Below are 19,302 nucleotides of genomic sequence, written 5' to 3'. Positions count from 1 at the left end.
TTATATCTGGCATTTTCAACCCCCCATTTTCAAATAACCCTATCATAACTTTTCTTTTAATCTTGTCTGGTTTTCCTGACCACAAGAAACTAAAAAAAATATTTTGGATTTCTTTTATTTTATCATCCGGCGGGTTTGGCAAAACTGTCAATTATTGAATAAGAATAGGTAGAGCAAGTGATTTAATGACAGTGATCTTTCCCATATATGTTAAATCTCTATAAACCCAGGAATTTAGCAGGCTCTGTATTTTTTTTATTTTTTCTTCAAAATTTACAAGCGTTTTATTTTCACTGAACAGATCAAATTTTATTCCTAAAAGTTTAAATTTTCCTGAATGATTCCAGTTTAAATTTCTTGTAGTTGTTAATTTATCCCTTGAGTGAATCTTTGACCCAATCCATATGGCTTCAGTTTTATCAAAATTAGCCCTAAGTCCCGCACACTCAGAAAATTTTTCTAAAGTTTATAAACATTTTTCTAAAGATTGCTCATCTTCATCTAATAAGAGACATGAGTCATCTGCATACTGTCTTTATTTGTTTAGTAAACAAATTAATATCCATTATTTATATTTTCACACAGGTAAACTAATTTGGCTATAAATAGATCAAAGCATGTATGTGTAGAATCTCGAAGCTAAAATCGTAATTGTTCTAATTTTATTTCTTTAAATACCGGTAATCAAATTTAAATTTATGAAAATAATCATGATTGATAAAATATTATTGCATAAAGTTTACGTTTTCTGAAGACTATTTATATTTAGGTCATGATTCTAGAGGCTTCTTCACAAATTTGAAAATAAACCAATATGGTTGCCATGACACATGGTATACTTTGCACATCTGAAAAAAATATTTAGAACTGACAAAAGTCAGATTTATCTTATCTCAAATTTTACTTGGGAGAAATTTTTCTGTATATTTTTTCATACAAAAGGTCAACAAAAAATATAACACTGCTAGCCTTAAATCTGTTTGTCAAGTAAATTGGGTAAACATTTTATACAGAGTGAAATGTAAAGGAAGTTAAAGATACTTTTGATATTTTAAAATACAAAATGGCATTTTGGTCTCATGGACAGAGTTCTAAACTTTCTAAAGGACAAACTACCAATAATTTGTTTTTCCAAGGACAGTTAACTAGTACTTTGTTTTCTGAAGGACAGCCTACAAATACTTTGTTTTCTGAAGGACAGCCTACAAATACCTTGTTTTCTAAAGGACAGATTTCCTTGGTCTGTCAATTATGTGAAATTTCAATAAATGTGACTAAACAATGTATGGAATGCAAACTAGAGATGTGTCAAAGATGTTGTGACAAAGTCCATCCAAAGTTCCCTTCAGCAAAGGATCATACTATGATAGACATTGGAAAATATGAGAAAAAGACTGAAGAAGTAAAAACAAGCTTTTCAAATTTATTATGCCATGAACATTCTCTAAAAAAATGTTGTCACTTCTGCAAATCGTGTAATCATCTTGTGTGTTATTTGTGTATTGGAAAAGATCACAAATTCCATAAATTGACAGAGATTACTCATGAATTTGAAATGAAAAAGGAGATATTACGAAAATCACAGAAAAAAATTGATACCAGTATCCATACTCAAACATGTAGCGGAGAAGAACTACGTAAAATTGAATTCCTTGAACACGCTAGCTTTAATAAGACAAGGCAAGAAATATTGGAATATAAGGAAGCTTTATTAAACGCAGTAAATGAACATGCAAATGAACTCCTGGAAAAACTTTGCCTATGTCGAGATAAAGTGTCCAAATCTATCAATCAAGAGGAGAAAAACGTGAAAGGAAATCTCAAGTGTTTACTGAGCCAGAAAGAAGTTGTAAATAATATACTAAAAACAAATGATGCCAGGACAGTTTTCACTTCTGCTGATACCTTGCTGAACACTATTGAGACAGGTATGGGACCAGTAAATACAACATTTCGGCATGTGCCAAAGTTTTCTCCTGGTTCAGGTAAATTGCCTGACCTTCAAAAACTCTTTGGTTCCCTTGAGAATGTCACAAGCCCATATAACCCAGAGCCAAAAGTAATTGGACAATACTGTACAAATCTCAATACATGTTACAACCTTCATGTTACTCAAGATGGTTCAATGTGGTTAAGCGATCAAACAATGTTAAAGAAGGTAGTTCCAACTCAAAATGATTTAAAAAATTTGATGAACTTCAATTGCACCATTTTAAACATGTCACAAATGACAAATGGTGATTTACTTCTCACCGTTATTGGCTCATCTATTCTAAAAATAATACCATCTGGAAAGACAGAATTAAAGGATTCCTGCTACGATGTATCACCATTACAACCATTTGGTGTTCATGCTACTCAAGACAACAAGGTCATAATAAGTGTCTTTGATAAAGAATCTATCAAGAAAGTTGTACAGAGAAAGGTAATAGTGATGAATCAGACAGGATTACGAGAGAAAGTTTTCGAAAATGATTGTCACAACAAACCATTATTTACTATTCCGCGTCGACTAACATCTAATAACTGTAACATTATTGGTGTTGTTGATTTGCTATCTGAAGACCTCAATGCAAGGACTGTTTTCTTGGATCAATCGGGCAATATCAAGAACATATACGGAGGACACCATTCTATAAATAGTTATGAAGACCAGTTTCGACCAAGGGATATTCTATCATTACCATCAAATAACTTTCTTGTTACAGAGCGTGCAAATCCTGTTTTACATATCCTTAACAGTGAAGGAGAAAGTATTACCTTTTTTAACACACTTTCATTAGGCATACAGGTACCATATTCGATCTGTTTTTCAGAACAATATTTATTCATTACCAGTAATCCGAGTTCTAATCCAAATGAAAATTGTAAAGACAAAGCCAAGATATACAAACTGAAGAATTTTGAGTGCTACTGATTGCATTCTCAAAGCCATGATGTGCATTTTGTTTAAGTTAAAAATGTGCATAACTCTTGAAAAGTAAGTGACTCACGGCCCAAAATCAAACTTTGTTTTGGTTATCAGCAATTAAATGTTTGAGCATCATAAAATCTTAATGAACAAAAATTAAGTCAGAGAAAAGAAACGTAATGGGACAGACACAAAGATACCACGGAAATCACTTAATGGCCTGTAGCCTATGAAGGGGGAATAAAAAGAGTCTAAAGTATAGAAAAACTGTGAATAAGTTAATTTAAGACCAAAGACTATAATTGAAATCTACCATCAACACCCAAATCCATATACATGATATAGAACATATAATGATACCACCATTTTTTAATATTACTAAACAAGAAGTAGAAAAGCATTAGATCATAGGAATAAACACATATTTTTAGAGGTTATTAATGTGTAAACTAGGTCCTGGGGGACTTTCAAGCAAAATCAGTCAAACATTGGCCCAGTCACACATTATTAACCACTTGTAAACACATATTTAATCCATATTTGAAAGGATGCTATTGCAATATTGAGACAACACTGCCTGCACTGTGGCCATTGCTCTAGACCACCTACACTGAACTAATAATTGAAATTTAACTTTTGGTGGCCTAGTGTTACCTTTCCTTATCAGTAGAATCTGGAGTTGTCACATAGTATATGATATATTAGGCATGAAGATGGAATTGATTACAAATTAGCTAAATAACTATCTTGTAGGAACCTACAAAACAGTCACAGAAATAATTATTTTGCTAAGTACATCTAAACATATGACAACTCTACAATAGATTTATTCATTGGATAACCAGTGAAGGTGATACAACGCTGAAAACACATTTTATTTCCCCCTTACTACTCTTTATATCAGCACAACAATGGTAAATTGAAAATATTCATTACAGAAAAATGTACATAGCTTTTAGAAAGGTTACAAAAGTAGTTTCAGCAACATGGTCATAGAAATTTAAGCCAAGGAAAAAATAGCCAAATTTGCTTAAATAAACATTTCAGGATCAACTCCAAGATGGGTTATTGTGGGAATGACTAAATTACTAACTATACCCAATTTGTATAATTTAATCATTTTAAATTGTAAAATATCAAAGAAACTGTACTCATAAATAACACAATACTTGCATTCACTTGAAGCAAGCAATATTAATAATGTTCAAGTGGCCTAGGAGGTGATTATGCAACCTTGATATCTCCAAACACAAATGCATATCAGGTTCATATGACCAGGGTTTAAGGATTTTTAAAGGTGAGTCCAGGGATATTTTTGTTCATGGTGAGCCAAACAGTAAGAAGAGGATATCTTATTGCAAATGGAACAATAAAATGACATTAAATTCAGTTTATACAAACTATTTCAATCTTGATTTATCTTTGGATTCACTGTTTTGAAAATGGTGAGTCCAGACAAATTTTCATGCACTCTCCTTTGTGAGAACCATAATAACTGTAGACCTGCATATGCACTCACTCATACTCTATAAGTTCCTGATCAACTATGAAATTACAAGAAAAATAGTATACCTGTAATTTCACAAGTGATTCTCCTAGATGAAGCCTCCATTCTCTGTTGAATTTAGATAACAGATTGATAAAGGCACAAGTTTTCTCTGCTTCTAACATGGCTGCATCTGTCATTGTAATTCTAGACCTCTCTAAACACTGTAATTATACAATAGTTCATCTTTTTACCCGAATAATTGTCTTATAATGCGAATATGACTCAAGACTAAATTTTTCAAAAGGTACACTTGCATTAAATACCAGGATTATTTTCTTTAACTTAATATTTGAATTTTGACAATTTCAATTTCCTGTTTTTCAACTTTTAGAGTTAAAGTGCCACAAACATTTTGAAAGGAAAAAGTTGCACCACAATTCACTTTTAGTGGATAAGCAAAGAAACTAAAACAAGTAAAACAATATACATAATTTGCAGAAAAGGATTGTGGGTGTTCCATTCATACCCTTTCAGTTCTTCTGCTCTGAACGATTATTATTTAGCCTCCAGACAATTGGTAACTAGCATACCTGAGGTAAATTATTTCAGCAACATGTGATATGTGAACAGAAATGGGTTTTTTGTGGGAATTTACTTACCATTGTATTTATAATATTGTTATGTTTATGTAAAATATATTCTTTTATATATTGTAAGCTTCAGAGGAAAAGTAAATATTGATTAATTCAGTAAAATATATTTCAGATTTACCATCTACTAATTGATATTACAAAATCCCAAAAATCTTATAGTAATTATCATATTTTCTGAAATAAATAATAAATCACCTCTTGCATTCTGTCTTGATGAGCACCCACAAAATTGAGTGAATCTTCAAGGAAGGAATACTTCAATAACCCTAGTATGGTGGCATACAGATCTAGACAGATACATAATACAGTATGCCATTGACTTTTATCCTCTGTACCAGCCATAGACTCTTTAGGCTGGAATAAAAATTAGATAATGTTCATTGAAAACAAGAAAGTGTCTATGGTAAACGGTTGCCCCACTCACACTATCATTTTCTATGTTTAGTGGATTGTGAAATTAGGATCAAAACTTACATTAGGCATGAAATTAGAAAGAACTTATCATAGGGAACATGTGTACGAAGTTTCAAGTTAATTGGATTTCAACTTCACATAAAACTTTCTTGACCAAAAACCTTTAGCCTGAAGCGAGACAGACAGACAGACTGAAAAATAGAATGCCCTCTTCTATCAGAGGTGTGGCATAAAAATATTTCACACATACCGGTCTCTAGTGAATCTACCAACTTTTCTATTGCTCCCTTCAAGAATTTAAGCACAAAAGAACAGAATGCATCAAATGTCAAAAGTGTTTTAACTTTTAGTATAATATTCTAATATTAAAGGCTATTCAAGGGTAAAATGTAATAGATTGTTTGACATCACTTACCATCATTTTCTGTGGGTCATAGAGTTAGAAGCAAATACAGTTCTGGTACATATAATAATACAAAGTTTTTGTGGTGGTTTTCAACAACCTAACCCTAGCAACCTTAGTATCTTATTAAATGATTCATAATAAATCTTTTAAGTGATCATCATGTGGTAATAATAAAAGTTGTAATGTACATGTCAACAAAGCAGCAACCTAAGCACAGAATAAAAAAACAACAAAAAAACATACAATAGCCAATATATGATCTTCAACCATAAGACAAGTATCTCTTACATGTCATTTGGTATAAATATATAAAATAGTTAAGTTTTATTCCAAATCATTTGATGGAAATCTCAATATTGAAAGAGATAGGAAGATGTGGTGTGAGTGCCAATGAGACAACTCTCCATCCAAATAACAATTTAAAAAAAAAGTAAACCATTATAGGTACCATATATTTATTTATCATCAACTAACCTTGCCTACAGACAAAGTTTTCGGGAAAAATTCAGTTTCTTTCTGGTAGAGAAGCATTACTGACAGACATGTATGCTGAACAAGACCACTCATCACAACTGACTCTGCCCCCTGACAATAGAAAACATGCAAAACAGGTAATTTATGTGTCAGTTTGAATAACACAAGAATTTTTAAAAAGTCTACAAAATAAGCTGAAATCAAAATATAAAAGGCAAAAATTAAAAAAAATCTGATTAGCTTAATTTTTAAAAAAAATTCATTTGACAGAAGACTATTATTAACAAAAACGAAAGTCATGACTTTAATTTTACAGAAATAATATTCCGCTATTTTGTATTCATGGTTTGTATCAAAAAGTGTTGATAAGATAGTGCTTACCTTTTCATTTTTTGCAATGGTGAGAAGTAAAAGAAAAGCTGCATGGACATAACTCAGAGCCTGTCTAGCCTATAAAGATAAAATGAACAAATATAGTGGAACTATATTAAATGAACATGATGTATATAAGGTCATTAGTTTTCTCGTTTGAATTGTTTTACATTGTCTTATCAGGGCCTTTTATAGCTGACTATGCGGTATGGGCTTTGCTCATTGTTGAAGGCTGTACGGTGACCTATAGTTGTTAATGTCTGTGTCATTTTGGTCTCTTGTGGACAGTTGTCTCATTGGCAATCATACCATATCTTCTTTTTTATATATGATGTCTTTACATTAAAAAAAGAATCTTAGTAGTAAGTTAGTGCTTTATCAGGTGTGCTTGAATCTGAGTTTTAAAAGGGAAAAAAAAAACTATGTAATGTTTGAGTTAAAATGAAACCAAAAGGCAGAACAATCAAAACTAACAAAATAGTCGCTAACTTTGCAAGAGAGAGTTGCGACCATAATTTCAGTTTAATACTTAAATTTTGAACTGCAAATTCACACACAAATATATTACTTAAATCATGCCAGTACTAACGTTTATGTCCAGGACTTATTACAGCACACTTTGAAATATGAAGTAAAATATTTTTTATAACATCAACAATAATGTATAATCTCGATATAAAAAGCATCAAAAATTTGATTTTATGATGATTGAAAAAAGTATTTTACCTTGATGTACATTTCCATTGATGAAAGAAGTGTAGATAGCACCATGTGTTCTTGGATAATTGGTAACCATATCTCAGATCTCTGACACTGTAGTAGGATCTCTTGTATCAAACAACAGGCCACTATCTGAAGCTAAAACAAGATAGATGGTAAGAATGTCTGATAGAGTTAATAGAACAACTATATGTGTGCTATATACATAACAAACTATGAACATTCTACAGAAATTAAATCAGCATAATCTGAACATCTACTTAAGGAAGTTCACTTGTCATGTTGGAATTTTTGTTAGATTTCGTTATCCTCTGGTTTTATCTATTTGAATGCTGTAAAAAAAATTGCCCATTGACCCCAATTTGTCTTTAATATAAATCTTTTGAATGTAATTATAAGCCATCTGTAAAAGTCTAATAAAATCTTATTTCTTTTTTAATAGTTTTTGAGAACCTCAAGTTGTCAATGATAAAGCTATGAAAAATCAAAGAGAGAATTTTCCCGCTATGGCTTATATCTCAAAAACAAGCACATTGACCTCTATATATTTTTTGCTTTTTTGATTCATTAATTAATTCCCTATCAATATATACTTGTTTTATGAAAAGCCATTTATTTCGAAATTGCGTAGCGATCTTCCTTAATATGCCAGCTAAATTCATCACAACAAATCTTCAGTCTACACGGAGATCAGACAACAAAGATGTAACTAAAACCACATCTCAAAAATAACAGTAACTCAAGAAAATATTTCAGTAATAGATTCATTTTATATTCTACTTTTATTAAATATTCAAATGTAAGAATGATGATGTTATCACAAGAAAAAGTGAAACCTCATTAAGATTAGATTACCTTGATTCTAACATCAGACATGTTTTCTTTGTCATCAGATTTGTTTGTGAGATCCCCTGGTGGCGGAAGTTCCCGACAGCTCTGTAGTAACAATGTACACATTGAAGGCAATATTGCAACAGCAACAGCTGAATTCTCACCTAAATCTAAAATCAAAAGCCCAAAAAATTAATCTAGCAGCAAAAAATAAAAAGTAAAGCCATTCAAAACAAAATATGAGTTGAAAGCAAAACAACTTACTGAGCAAGGTTGAATGAATGACTTTTTCTAAGCACTTCAAAATTTAACTCACTAGTACAAAATTATAACTTACACTGATGTAGTGTTTATATGGTAAGTACAAGAATGTATCAGTGAAATCATACTTACTAATAGTTTTATTATCTCTGTTATACTGAAGTATGGCAGTAATTGCTCCCAGAATTCCGAGTTGTATAGTTGGTATTAATGTTTTACTGTTTGATAACATCTGTGTGATTACAGACTCCAATTCTTTAATCATTCTCATCCTGTTTGTTAAACAACTAAAAAAACAGAAATAATGCAATCATTTAACACAGCTTCCAATAACTGTCAAGAGGAAAAATAAATATTAAATCACCGTCCATCTGATTTTACAATAGTGTTTTTGCAGCAGCCATCTTGAAAATAGCTAAAACTTTGATGGCCAGCAGAGTTTTTTTTATCTGTTAATGATGAAGATGCTGTGTGCAAAATTTCACACTACTTGAACTTTTATTTGTATATAAACAGCTTGGCTAATAGTAATTTCCCAGTTTTAAATCATTTAAAAATGAAGTGTTGGAGTCTAAAAATGGCTAAATTTTCAGAAAATTATGAATAGGTTCTACATGAATATTTCTATAATATTATTTTCTCTCCCATTACTCTCCAAGAGCATGACTAATACTAATCATTTTTAGGGCCCTTAATAGCTTGTTGTTTAGTGTGAGCCAAAGTTCTGTGTTGAAGGCCTTTTATCTGTTTACAAGGTAGTCTGAATTTTTGTCCTATAAGATATATTATTGCACAATGTAATACCTTGTCCATAACTTGATCAATGTAAATATCAATGCACTGATATTCTGTGACAGTTTTATTTTCAATTCTGTGTATGATTCTGCCACCTGAAATTATAAGCATATACAGTACTCTAATTGAACATTTCACAGAAAATCTATATTGTGGATGATTTAATTCTTTGAATTTTAAATTGAATATTACATTGAAAATATTAAATATTCATTCACATCTTCTTTTTTTATACTTAAGTCATCAAACCTTATATAGGAAACATCAAGGACATATATCAAAGAGTTAAAAGTAAATATCAATTAATGCATTAGCTTAGCTATATTTTCTACAAGGTTTAACATTAAAATTATGATAAGCACACAATAAAACAATTGTTGTACTAAAATTACATATGATTTATAGCATACTATAAATTGATTGAAACATCAATGTAAAATAAAAATAACAAGTGAATCTGTGTGAGCTACTGCTAACTTATGATACCCAAGCCCATTGATAAATCTAAAAATGCATCATAAGGTAATGCCGACTCATATAAACCCGGAAACAAAATTTCAAAAATCCTTGTAATGTTGTTCCTGAGAAAGATATGACAAAATATATTCATGGGATGGACGAAAAAACTTACAGATGAACAGACTAGAGGCTCTAAAGAGCCTGTGTCGCTCACCTTGGTCTATGTGATTATTAAACAAAGGAAGCAGATGGATTCATGACAAAATTGTGTTTTGGTGATGGTGATGTGTTTGTACACATTTTTCTTTACTGAACATTTTTGCTGCTTACAATTATCTCTATCTATAATGAACTTGGCCCAGTAGTTTCAGTGGAAAATGTTAGTAAAAATTTACAAATTTTATGAAAATTGTTAAAAATTGACTTAGGGGTCAATTGACCATTTCGGTCATGTTGATTTTTTTGTAAATCTTACTTTGCTGAACATTATTGCTGTTTACAGTTTACCTTTATCTAATTATATTCAAGATTATAACAAAAAACAGCAAAATTTCTTTAAAATTACTAATTCAGAGGCAGAAACCCAACAAATGGTTGTCCGATTCATCTGAAAATTTTAGGGCAGATAGATCTTGACCTGATTTACAATTTTATACAATTTAACCACACGTCAGATTTGCTCTAAATGCTTTGGTTTTTGAGTTATAAGCCAAAAACTGCATTTTAACCCTATGTTCTATTTTTAGCCATGGAGGCCATCTTGGTTTTTTGGGCGGGTCACCGGACACATTTTTAAACTAGATACCCCAATGATGATTATGGCCAAGTTTGGTTTAATATGGCCCAGTAGTTTCAGAGGAGAAGATTTTTGTAAAAGTTAACAACAACGGACGACGGATGCCAAATGATGAGAAAAGCTCACTCGGCACTTTGAGCCAGGTGAGCTAAAAAAGGTAAAACCGTATACCCCACTTTAATAAAAACTATTAATGGATATGCCTTTAATGACTTAAAAACTTGTGCAAGTGTGCTATTTTTGTCTGTGTCATATACACAATCATACAAAAGCAATTTCATTATTCATTAGGCTTATGCATTCCAGCAAATAAACAATCACTATTTTAAGAAGTCTGAAACTATGAAGTTTACCAAAGCTTGAAGTCCCTCCAACAAATCAACAATTATGAGCTCTTTAATTCCTGGGGTAAGCTGAACCTCTGGGATATTACACTTGCTGACAGTGATCAGGAAATTTTTCCATCCCATTAGCAGTTGTAAAGTAGGACTCTCAGATAAATTTTCTTCTTTGGTCTCTCTTTCACTTTCTGTTATCAGACAGTCCTTCAGGTACTGAAAAAAATAATCATGAATTGAATCATATGAATAAAATACTTTCCACTGGACAAGCAAACAACAGTAGGGATGCCAACACCTCTTGGTGGCAATCAGTTAAAAAAAAGTTGAGTTGTACAGAATTTGTGATTTGTTTCTTGACCATATTTACTAACAAGGTGGGAAGTGACACCAATTTCTGAGGTACAGGAACTCAATACAATATTTGGAAGAAAATCTCCAAGTTTCCTTTCCACCCTGAAGAAGCTTTATTTGCCATCAGAAATGGTGATTCTAAAATAAAAGATTTTATATTGTAAATTTGATCACAAATCTTTCTTCTAACATTTTCTTTACTATCTGTCTTGTTTGATCTTGTAATTTATAAGCATACTTTGTTTAATTCCTTAGACAAACAGGCTATCCAAATAACAGAAATCCAGTATACAATTTTTTGTGTAGAGTCTTATAACAAAAAACTTTAGGAACATTTTACAGCATTCCTGACGCAATTGGAAGCAGTACTTCTGGCCACGGGAAGCCAGTCGAAATGGTATTGAATTGCTTGTAAATGTCGTCTATTTTGGGGAAGAAAGTTAAATGAACATTCAGACCACACAACCTTTACTGTCTATACACAACCTGACAACTTATTGCATTATTTTTTCCACGATGCAAGAGGACAAACACATTTTAGAAGAATAATTTTAACAAACATTTTCACAACAAAAACATTTTATTTTAATTTCTTTTTATAGTTTACTTACAATGAACTTCACTTTCACTTGCAGTTGCTATTAATAATGTTACTTACCATTGTAAAATTGTGATGTTTAAATTTTTACAACCCGATTTTGTACTTCAGGGTGATTTTATGTATTGTTTTTATCCTGATGACAGTGCCCTAGGTACCGAAACATGTTGATCAATAAATTTCTGCTGCAGTCCCTAAAGTGTTGTTGTTATAAGACCCCCTACATTTTTTGTTTTTTATCATAAAGACCCTGCATACCCGAGGTATCCACTTTAAGGACTCTACCATACTACAGATTCACCAGGCGTTGGTTCACTTGTGTTTGTAATTGTTTTTGGTGTGTAAAAATAATAAATACAGAATCATATTCTCCTTTTTGAAAACTAAATAGTACTATGAACTACATGTTTATTAGTAGAAACATTACCCCTCCTCCTTTAAAAAATACATGTATTATCGCTAACTTTAAATTAAAAAACAACAGTAGTACGACTACTAAAAACAAATCAATATTCAAGACACATAAATGAGTAAATCATTTATCCACATCAACTTTAGCTAGTGTTGTAATTATAACGTTTAGTGATGATATATCAAATATTAACTATCTACCTCTGACCAATATTTAAACCTGTCTGCTTGGCTGACATCTTTGAGAACTTTCTTCAGTCTCACATCTAACTTAGAACTGCAAGAACATAAATATAATCATATACACAATGCTTCTACATTTCTGGAGATATGTCATAAACCAAAATTCATTGAAACATCTTTTAAAATATTTCTATGCTCAAATACAATATCATGCAAGTATGGGCTATTGGGCTTTGCTCATTATTGAAGGCTGTACAGTGACCGAAAGTTGTTAGTTTCTGAGTCTTTTGGTCTCTTGTTTAGAGTTTTCTCATTGGTAATCAACCAACATCTTCTAATTTGTATAAGTAGATAAATGTTTCTTATTTATTGTAAATGCAGATGTTACATTTAAAAGGCTTTTTATTCTCAAAATTTAACCTTCCAGACTATAGAGAACAACAAGCAAGAAATAAGAGAAAACTGAAAAATTGTATTTCAAACCTTTCAAAATTTCTATGGTTAATATTCTCTTTAAATCTTGTAACAACAATAAACTTAAATTAACTTACAATATAAACTGTAATCACAGATATGTCTCCTTTTTTTTGGTAATTTTGATTATGCAAAGGTTGAAATCAAAATAGCAATACTTTAACATCTTACACAAGTTATGCAAATATTCAAAGTCAATGAGTTACATGGCTAAACAATCTCTATGTAAATGAGATGTGCCAATGCTAATACAACTGCATACCAAATACCATTGACTAATTATAAGTCGTTCCCAAACCTAAATACAAACATTAACTTGTAAACTATGTAAAAGTTTCAAAGTCAATGAACCATGAAGAGGGGGTGGGGCTATATAATCTCCATGGAAACAATACTTGCAAATGCCAATAAATTTGCAAACCAAATACCATTGACTAAACATTAGCAGTTCATCTTAAACTTAAAAATCCCCAACTAATACATGTAAACTAAGATAAGTTTCAAAGTCATAAGACTGTGACTGAGGGGCAAATATTCTCCATGGAAATGAGATGTGCCAATGCTTATACAACTGAATACCAATTAACATTGGCCTACCACTAATGGTTCCCCTTGAACTGACCTAATCACAAACTAATACTGTGAAAGTACTTTAATTCGTGGTTATCAATTTTCGTGGTTTGAACAATATTTACATGTTCGTGGGTTCTAAAATTCGTGGATTTTAGTTTTCTATAAAAAAAAGTAATAGAAAAATTAAAGCCTCTAGAACGAAGGTTAGAAATTGTCTGGATTGAAGGAAATTGCAAACTAAACATTGACCCGTAGATCGTAAATCGTAGTGACAACACTTATTAACCTAATATAAAGTGATCAACAGATTTAGGACCATCAAATGTGTTAATTGGTCCATCCACATGTCACGTAAAGAAATCTTTTTTTTTTTTTTGCCAACTTTAAATATTTTATTTCATTCCTGGTTGTGAACAATGTCCCTTAGCGCTACAACAATGACGCTAAGGTTCCTCCCTGTGTTGTTAATTGCTAATAAAACCAGGGGATTTGATTAGCAAAATATGTACTTTATATTTATATCTTTTGTTAGTTGCATTTTACAAAGTATTCATACGAGCACACAATACATACATATTATTCAGTGATCTTATATATATAAACAATCATATAAGAAATAAATTATAATAATAAATAACCCAAAAGACGGATTTTTGTCCGTCATTTGTTTTGATTATGTAAAACTAGTTTAACCGAAAGTAGAATGATCAAGAATGATCAAGCATGGTCGACCTCATGGCTAGACGAATAATTTCATAAAGTGGTGAGTAATTTATTGCAGTCATCAAGTGACTTATCAAATGTGAAAATTTCTAAACTTATAATAATCGATTATTTCTGGTAAGTAATAATGAAATATAAATATTGAAGAGATCAAAGAAGGAGCTATTGACCCCTGATCTTGATTGATTTGTAAATTATTGATTGATTGATTCTTTGTTATTTTTAAAAATACTGACTGAAGTATTTATATTAGATCTAATTCTCCCAAAAATAGATATAATCAAAGTTTGGACATTTTCCTCTGAAATTTTTTCAAAAATAGACTTTCTGGATGATATAACATTTGTGTTTCAATCTCATTTTTTAGAACTGACAACATGTTCACAAATTTAGTTCTCTTTTCTGATAAATAAAAACATTTATAAATCACAAAACAAATCATTGTTATGACATGATTAAGTGAATTATATTCAATATCTTCAATTTTATATCCAAGCACAAGATTTTTAAGACAAAAGACATGTTGGTCTATACTGAAATACATAAATATGTCATAAATTATTGACCAAAATTTTTTTACCCATTTACATTCAAAGAAAAAATGATTATAGTTATCACATTTGGAACAAATCACACAATTTGGATTATCAGATATTTTCCAGCGGTGCAAATTAGAATTAATTGCTGTAATATTATGCAGTAATTTCCATCTAAACATTTTCATTCTGTTATCTTTTAAAAAATGGAATGTAAAAATAAGGTTCTTCTTTATAAAATAAGTAACGTTATCTAAAGTGAAATGATTTTTCCATACATAGAATCCTACTGGGAGCTCTTTATTAGATATAATTAAAATATTATATATTTCTTTGAATGAAATTTTGTCCAGATTGTAATACAATCCATGGCTATTCATCTTTATATCATTTTGAAAATGAATTTTAGTATTTAAAGATGTTTTACTCTTTAATTTTTCTTTCCAAGATTTTGGTATGGCTTTACATAAAATACATGTTTCTGCTATCCAATTTTGTTTCCTTTTAAGTTTGTCTAAGATTTGTTTGGAAATTTCTCCTTTATCGTCGATTATATCGTTTATAAAAATTATATCTTCTTCTATCCAATGTTTGAAGTACAAACTTTTGCCTTGATTCTTAATATATTGATTTCCCCATATAACTTGTTTTCTGATATCTGAATAGGTTTCAGGTTTTTTTGTCTTCCCGCCACCATTTTTAATCCAGCATTTTAAGATTTCTAAGTAAAAAGTAGGCAGGTTTTTTATGTTTTCTAATGATTTATGAGAACCCAGATTCATTTTAAAAAAATATAGTGTTTTTACCCCCAAACTCAGTGAAATAATAGGTTGGAATAATTTTCCAGTTTGCCCAAGTTTCATCTGTAAGTCTTTTTACCCAATTTATTTTCATTGCCTCAATGTAAGAATCTATATCTGTCATTTTTAACCCCCCTTCTAAATAATTTTTTCTTAGCACTGAGCGTTTAACTTTCTCACTACCACCCTCCCATAAAAAATTATATATCATCTTCTTAAACTTAGATATAGTTTCTTTGCACAGATTTATTAGTGATGCAATATATGTTATATTAGGTATGACAAGTGTTTTGATGATAGTGATTTTACCAATCATGCTAATTTTCCTTTTTTTCCAATCATTAATTATTCTTTCAGATTTTTCCAACTGTTTTTCTGTATTAAGTTTTTGACATTCTTTCTTATCAGAGCCAAAATAAATACCAAGACTTTTTACGTTGTTTTTCCAATTAATATTTTCAAATTTGTCTTTGCAATGTTTAAGTTTACCTAGCCATATACCTTCTGTTTTGTTTCTATTGAGTTTGAGTCCTGAGAGCGATCCAAAGGTTTCAATAATATTAAGTGCATGCTTTATTTCATTTTTAGATTTAAAAAAAAGAGTTGTGTCATCTCCTAATTGTGAAATTTTTAGACTATGAGTTTTTTTTATCAATTTTGATTTGTATTCCTTTTATATCATTAGAGTCTCTTATTCTGCAAGCAAGTAATTCAACTGATAAAACAAACAATAAAGCGCTTAAAGGACACCCTTGTCGAATTCCGCGCTCAATATTAAAGGTTTCTGAAATCCACCCGTTATTTAAGATACATCCTTTTATGTCATAATATAGGGTTTTAACCCACTTCTGAAATGATTCATTAAACCCAAATTTCTTTAATGATTCCAGCATAAAATCCCACTCCAGTGAATCAAATGCTTTAGAAAAGTCAATAAATAGTATAGCTCCTTCAATATTAAAATTTTCAGAATAATCTATGATGTCCTGAATTTGACGCACATTGAATCCTATATAGCGATTTTTTATGTATCCATTTTGGTCTCTATGGATTATTAATGGTAAGATTTTCTTAAGTCTTTGTGCTAAAGTATATGTTATTAATTTCACATCTATATTTAATAAAGTTATTGGACGGTAGTTATCCAGGGACAAAGGGTCATTTTTCTTATAAATTAATGATATTATCCCAATCTTTTGGGTATTAGATAAAGATTCTTTATCATAACAAGTATTAGAGACTTTCAAAACTATGTTCTTCAATTTTGGCCAAAATTGTCTGTAAAACTCGACAGTTAAACCGTCTTTCCCAGGTGTTTTATTTAGTTTCATTTTAAAAATAGAGGATGTTAACTCTTCTAGTGTTAATTTACCATCTACTTGTTTACTTTCAGAAGATGTCAAAGAATGATTTATCTTTGTTCCTTCAATATATGATTTTAAGATTTCAGTATCGGGGTTAGAGCTTTTGTATAGGACTTTGTAGTACTCTTTACTCATATCAAGAATTTCACTTTGATCTACAGTTACCTCCCCATTTTGGGACAATAACTTATTAATAGATTTTTTTGATTGCCTGTGTTTTTCTAAAGATAAAAAGAATTTTGTATTTTTTTCACCTTCCTCAACCCATTTGATTCTTGACCTAATTTGAGCCCCTTTTGCTTTTAATGAATATATTTGGTCTAATTCATTTTCTAATTGTTTAATTTCATTAAAAAGATTTTTATTTGTGTCTGTGGGTAATGTATCTAACCTATCGTTTAAAGTTTTAATTTGGCTTTCCAAAACATTGATTTTATTTTTTCTTTCTTTGGCTTTCGATTTACAGTATTTAATTGTAGTGTCTCTGGTATCAATTTTGAACAAGTCCCACTGAGTAAGAAGATTTTCATTATTAAATTTATTCTCATACTTATCAATCAATTTATTTATTATTTCTTGATATTGAAAGTCAGCTAATATACTATTATTCATTTTAAAGTAACCCTTTCCTCGATTACTTGAATAAATATCTACTTTTAAAGAAATAGCTTGGTGGTCTGTACTTGAAATGTGAGCTGGTCTGATGTCAGCTGATACTGTCAGCATGCGTACTTGTGAACTTATTATAAAAAAGTCAATTCTACTTGCCTCATTTGTAGAATTTTTTCTTTTCCATGTATATTGTTTTTTGGTTTTATTTAATAGCCTCCAAATGTCTATCAGTTTACCTGTTTAAGATTATTTACTGGTTTTTTAAACTTTTTATGAAGATTTTTATTTTTTGTATCTATACTAGATAGACGGTCATTCATATCTCCTCCTACAATTAATGCACCAAGACTGTGCTCTTCAATTAAACCTTGTACTTTTTTAAAGAATGTGTTCCTTGCGTGGACTTCATTTGGTGCATACAAGTTTATTAAAGTAAATATCTTATCTTGAATTTCCAAATTAATTAAAATTATTCTTCCTTCATTGTCACAAAATTCATTTATTATTTTAAAATCTAGTGTTTTGCGTATAAAGAAAGAAACACCTCTCGAATTTGTTTTGCCTAAACTGTGATGGTGTTTTCCTTGAAATTCATTATTAATTTTCGTTATAATATCTTTTGAAAAATGGGTTTCTTGTGCCATTAAAATGTCACACTTTTGTTGTTTAAACCATGTGTATAGTCTAAAGCGTTTATCTTTCTTTGCTAACCCTTGACAATTTAATGAACAAATATGAAGATTTTTAATGTTCATAGTAGTTAGTTGTATTTGTTGTTATAGAAAACAGTTCTAATAGAACATTTAAATGCCAACTCAAGTTTTGTTTATCGAGCTTGATCATGACCCAGATAAACGCCAGGTTATTTATAGATCTATATATAGCATTGTAAAAGGTTAAATCTATTTTTAGTTTAATTACAGACTTTCCGAAAATCTCTCTTAATAGGTAATTGAAATGTACCGGATTTAGATAGTTTTGAAGTGTAATTATTTTGATGTTAAAATTGACACTTGCGGTATTTATATAAAATATGCTATCTTCTACCTTGTAACAAATTTTCTTATCTTTTTCAGATTCAACATCTAAGATTGATGTGTTGACCTTGTAAGAGTTAACGACTACCCGAATTATTATTACAGTCAACATGTGCATAATATGGAATGTAAACAAATGAATAATTCTAGGAGTATTTATATTGGAAACATCATATATATATACGGGATTTACATTACAATATAGTGTGGATACATCATTATTTTGTGAAATTGATATTCTACATGTAACTGATATCGATTTTAACCATTTATGGAAATTTATAAATAGACATACTAGAAGAATGGACCTTGACAGTATATTTATCCCAAACTTAGAACTATAAAATTGAATTAGTTTACTGCCGAACTGAGATCCATATAAGTGTATTATATTGGACATTTCAACAAAATCTTATTATATTGGACATTTCAACAAAATCTTATTATATTGGACATTTCAACAAAATCTTTTAAAGTGATGCTGATGCTTTTACAGTTCATGAATGCCGTACCAGTTTCAAGCGACTTATAAACAGTGTTTATTTCTGATAGAGTTTTTGTCTCTCTATTCAAAAGATTGCTTTTACATTCTAAACAGTCTTCATATAGACTTTTATCTGTATTTGAAATATTTACCATATTTTTAAATAACTCTTTACATATACTTGTATTTAAATTTTTCTTCTTTGAATGTATTCTATCTGTTATATAGACATCA

The 19,302-nt window shown here is 30.2% G+C and overlaps 1 protein-coding gene across 2 annotated transcripts in view; it reads right to left on the bottom strand.

The window, feature by feature from the left end:
* Positions 1–19,302, bottom strand: part of LOC134707708 (nucleoporin NUP188-like) — a 77,753-nt gene that overhangs the window by 9,539 nt on the left and 48,912 nt on the right. For both annotated transcript variants that reach the window (XM_063567709.1, XM_063567710.1), the window contains exons 34-43: positions 12,484–12,559; positions 10,935–11,135; positions 9,336–9,421; positions 8,664–8,818; positions 8,295–8,440; positions 7,446–7,577; positions 6,729–6,797; positions 6,348–6,458; positions 5,249–5,407; positions 4,484–4,621 (exon numbers count right to left, since the gene is read on the bottom strand). In XM_063567709.1, the coding sequence (XP_063423779.1) occupies positions 4,484–4,621; positions 5,249–5,407; positions 6,348–6,458; positions 6,729–6,797; positions 7,446–7,577; positions 8,295–8,440; positions 8,664–8,818; positions 9,336–9,421; positions 10,935–11,135; positions 12,484–12,559 (1,273 nt within the window). The remainder of the gene's footprint in view (positions 1–4,483; positions 4,622–5,248; positions 5,408–6,347; positions 6,459–6,728; positions 6,798–7,445; positions 7,578–8,294; positions 8,441–8,663; positions 8,819–9,335; positions 9,422–10,934; positions 11,136–12,483; positions 12,560–19,302) is intronic.

Source organism: Mytilus trossulus, chromosome 2 (assembly GCF_036588685.1).
Source record: "Mytilus trossulus isolate FHL-02 chromosome 2, PNRI_Mtr1.1.1.hap1, whole genome shotgun sequence".
Taxonomy (NCBI): domain Eukaryota; kingdom Metazoa; phylum Mollusca; class Bivalvia; order Mytilida; family Mytilidae; genus Mytilus; species Mytilus trossulus.
Note: the sequence above shows the minus strand (reverse complement) of the source record. Positions and strands in the feature narration are given on the sequence as shown.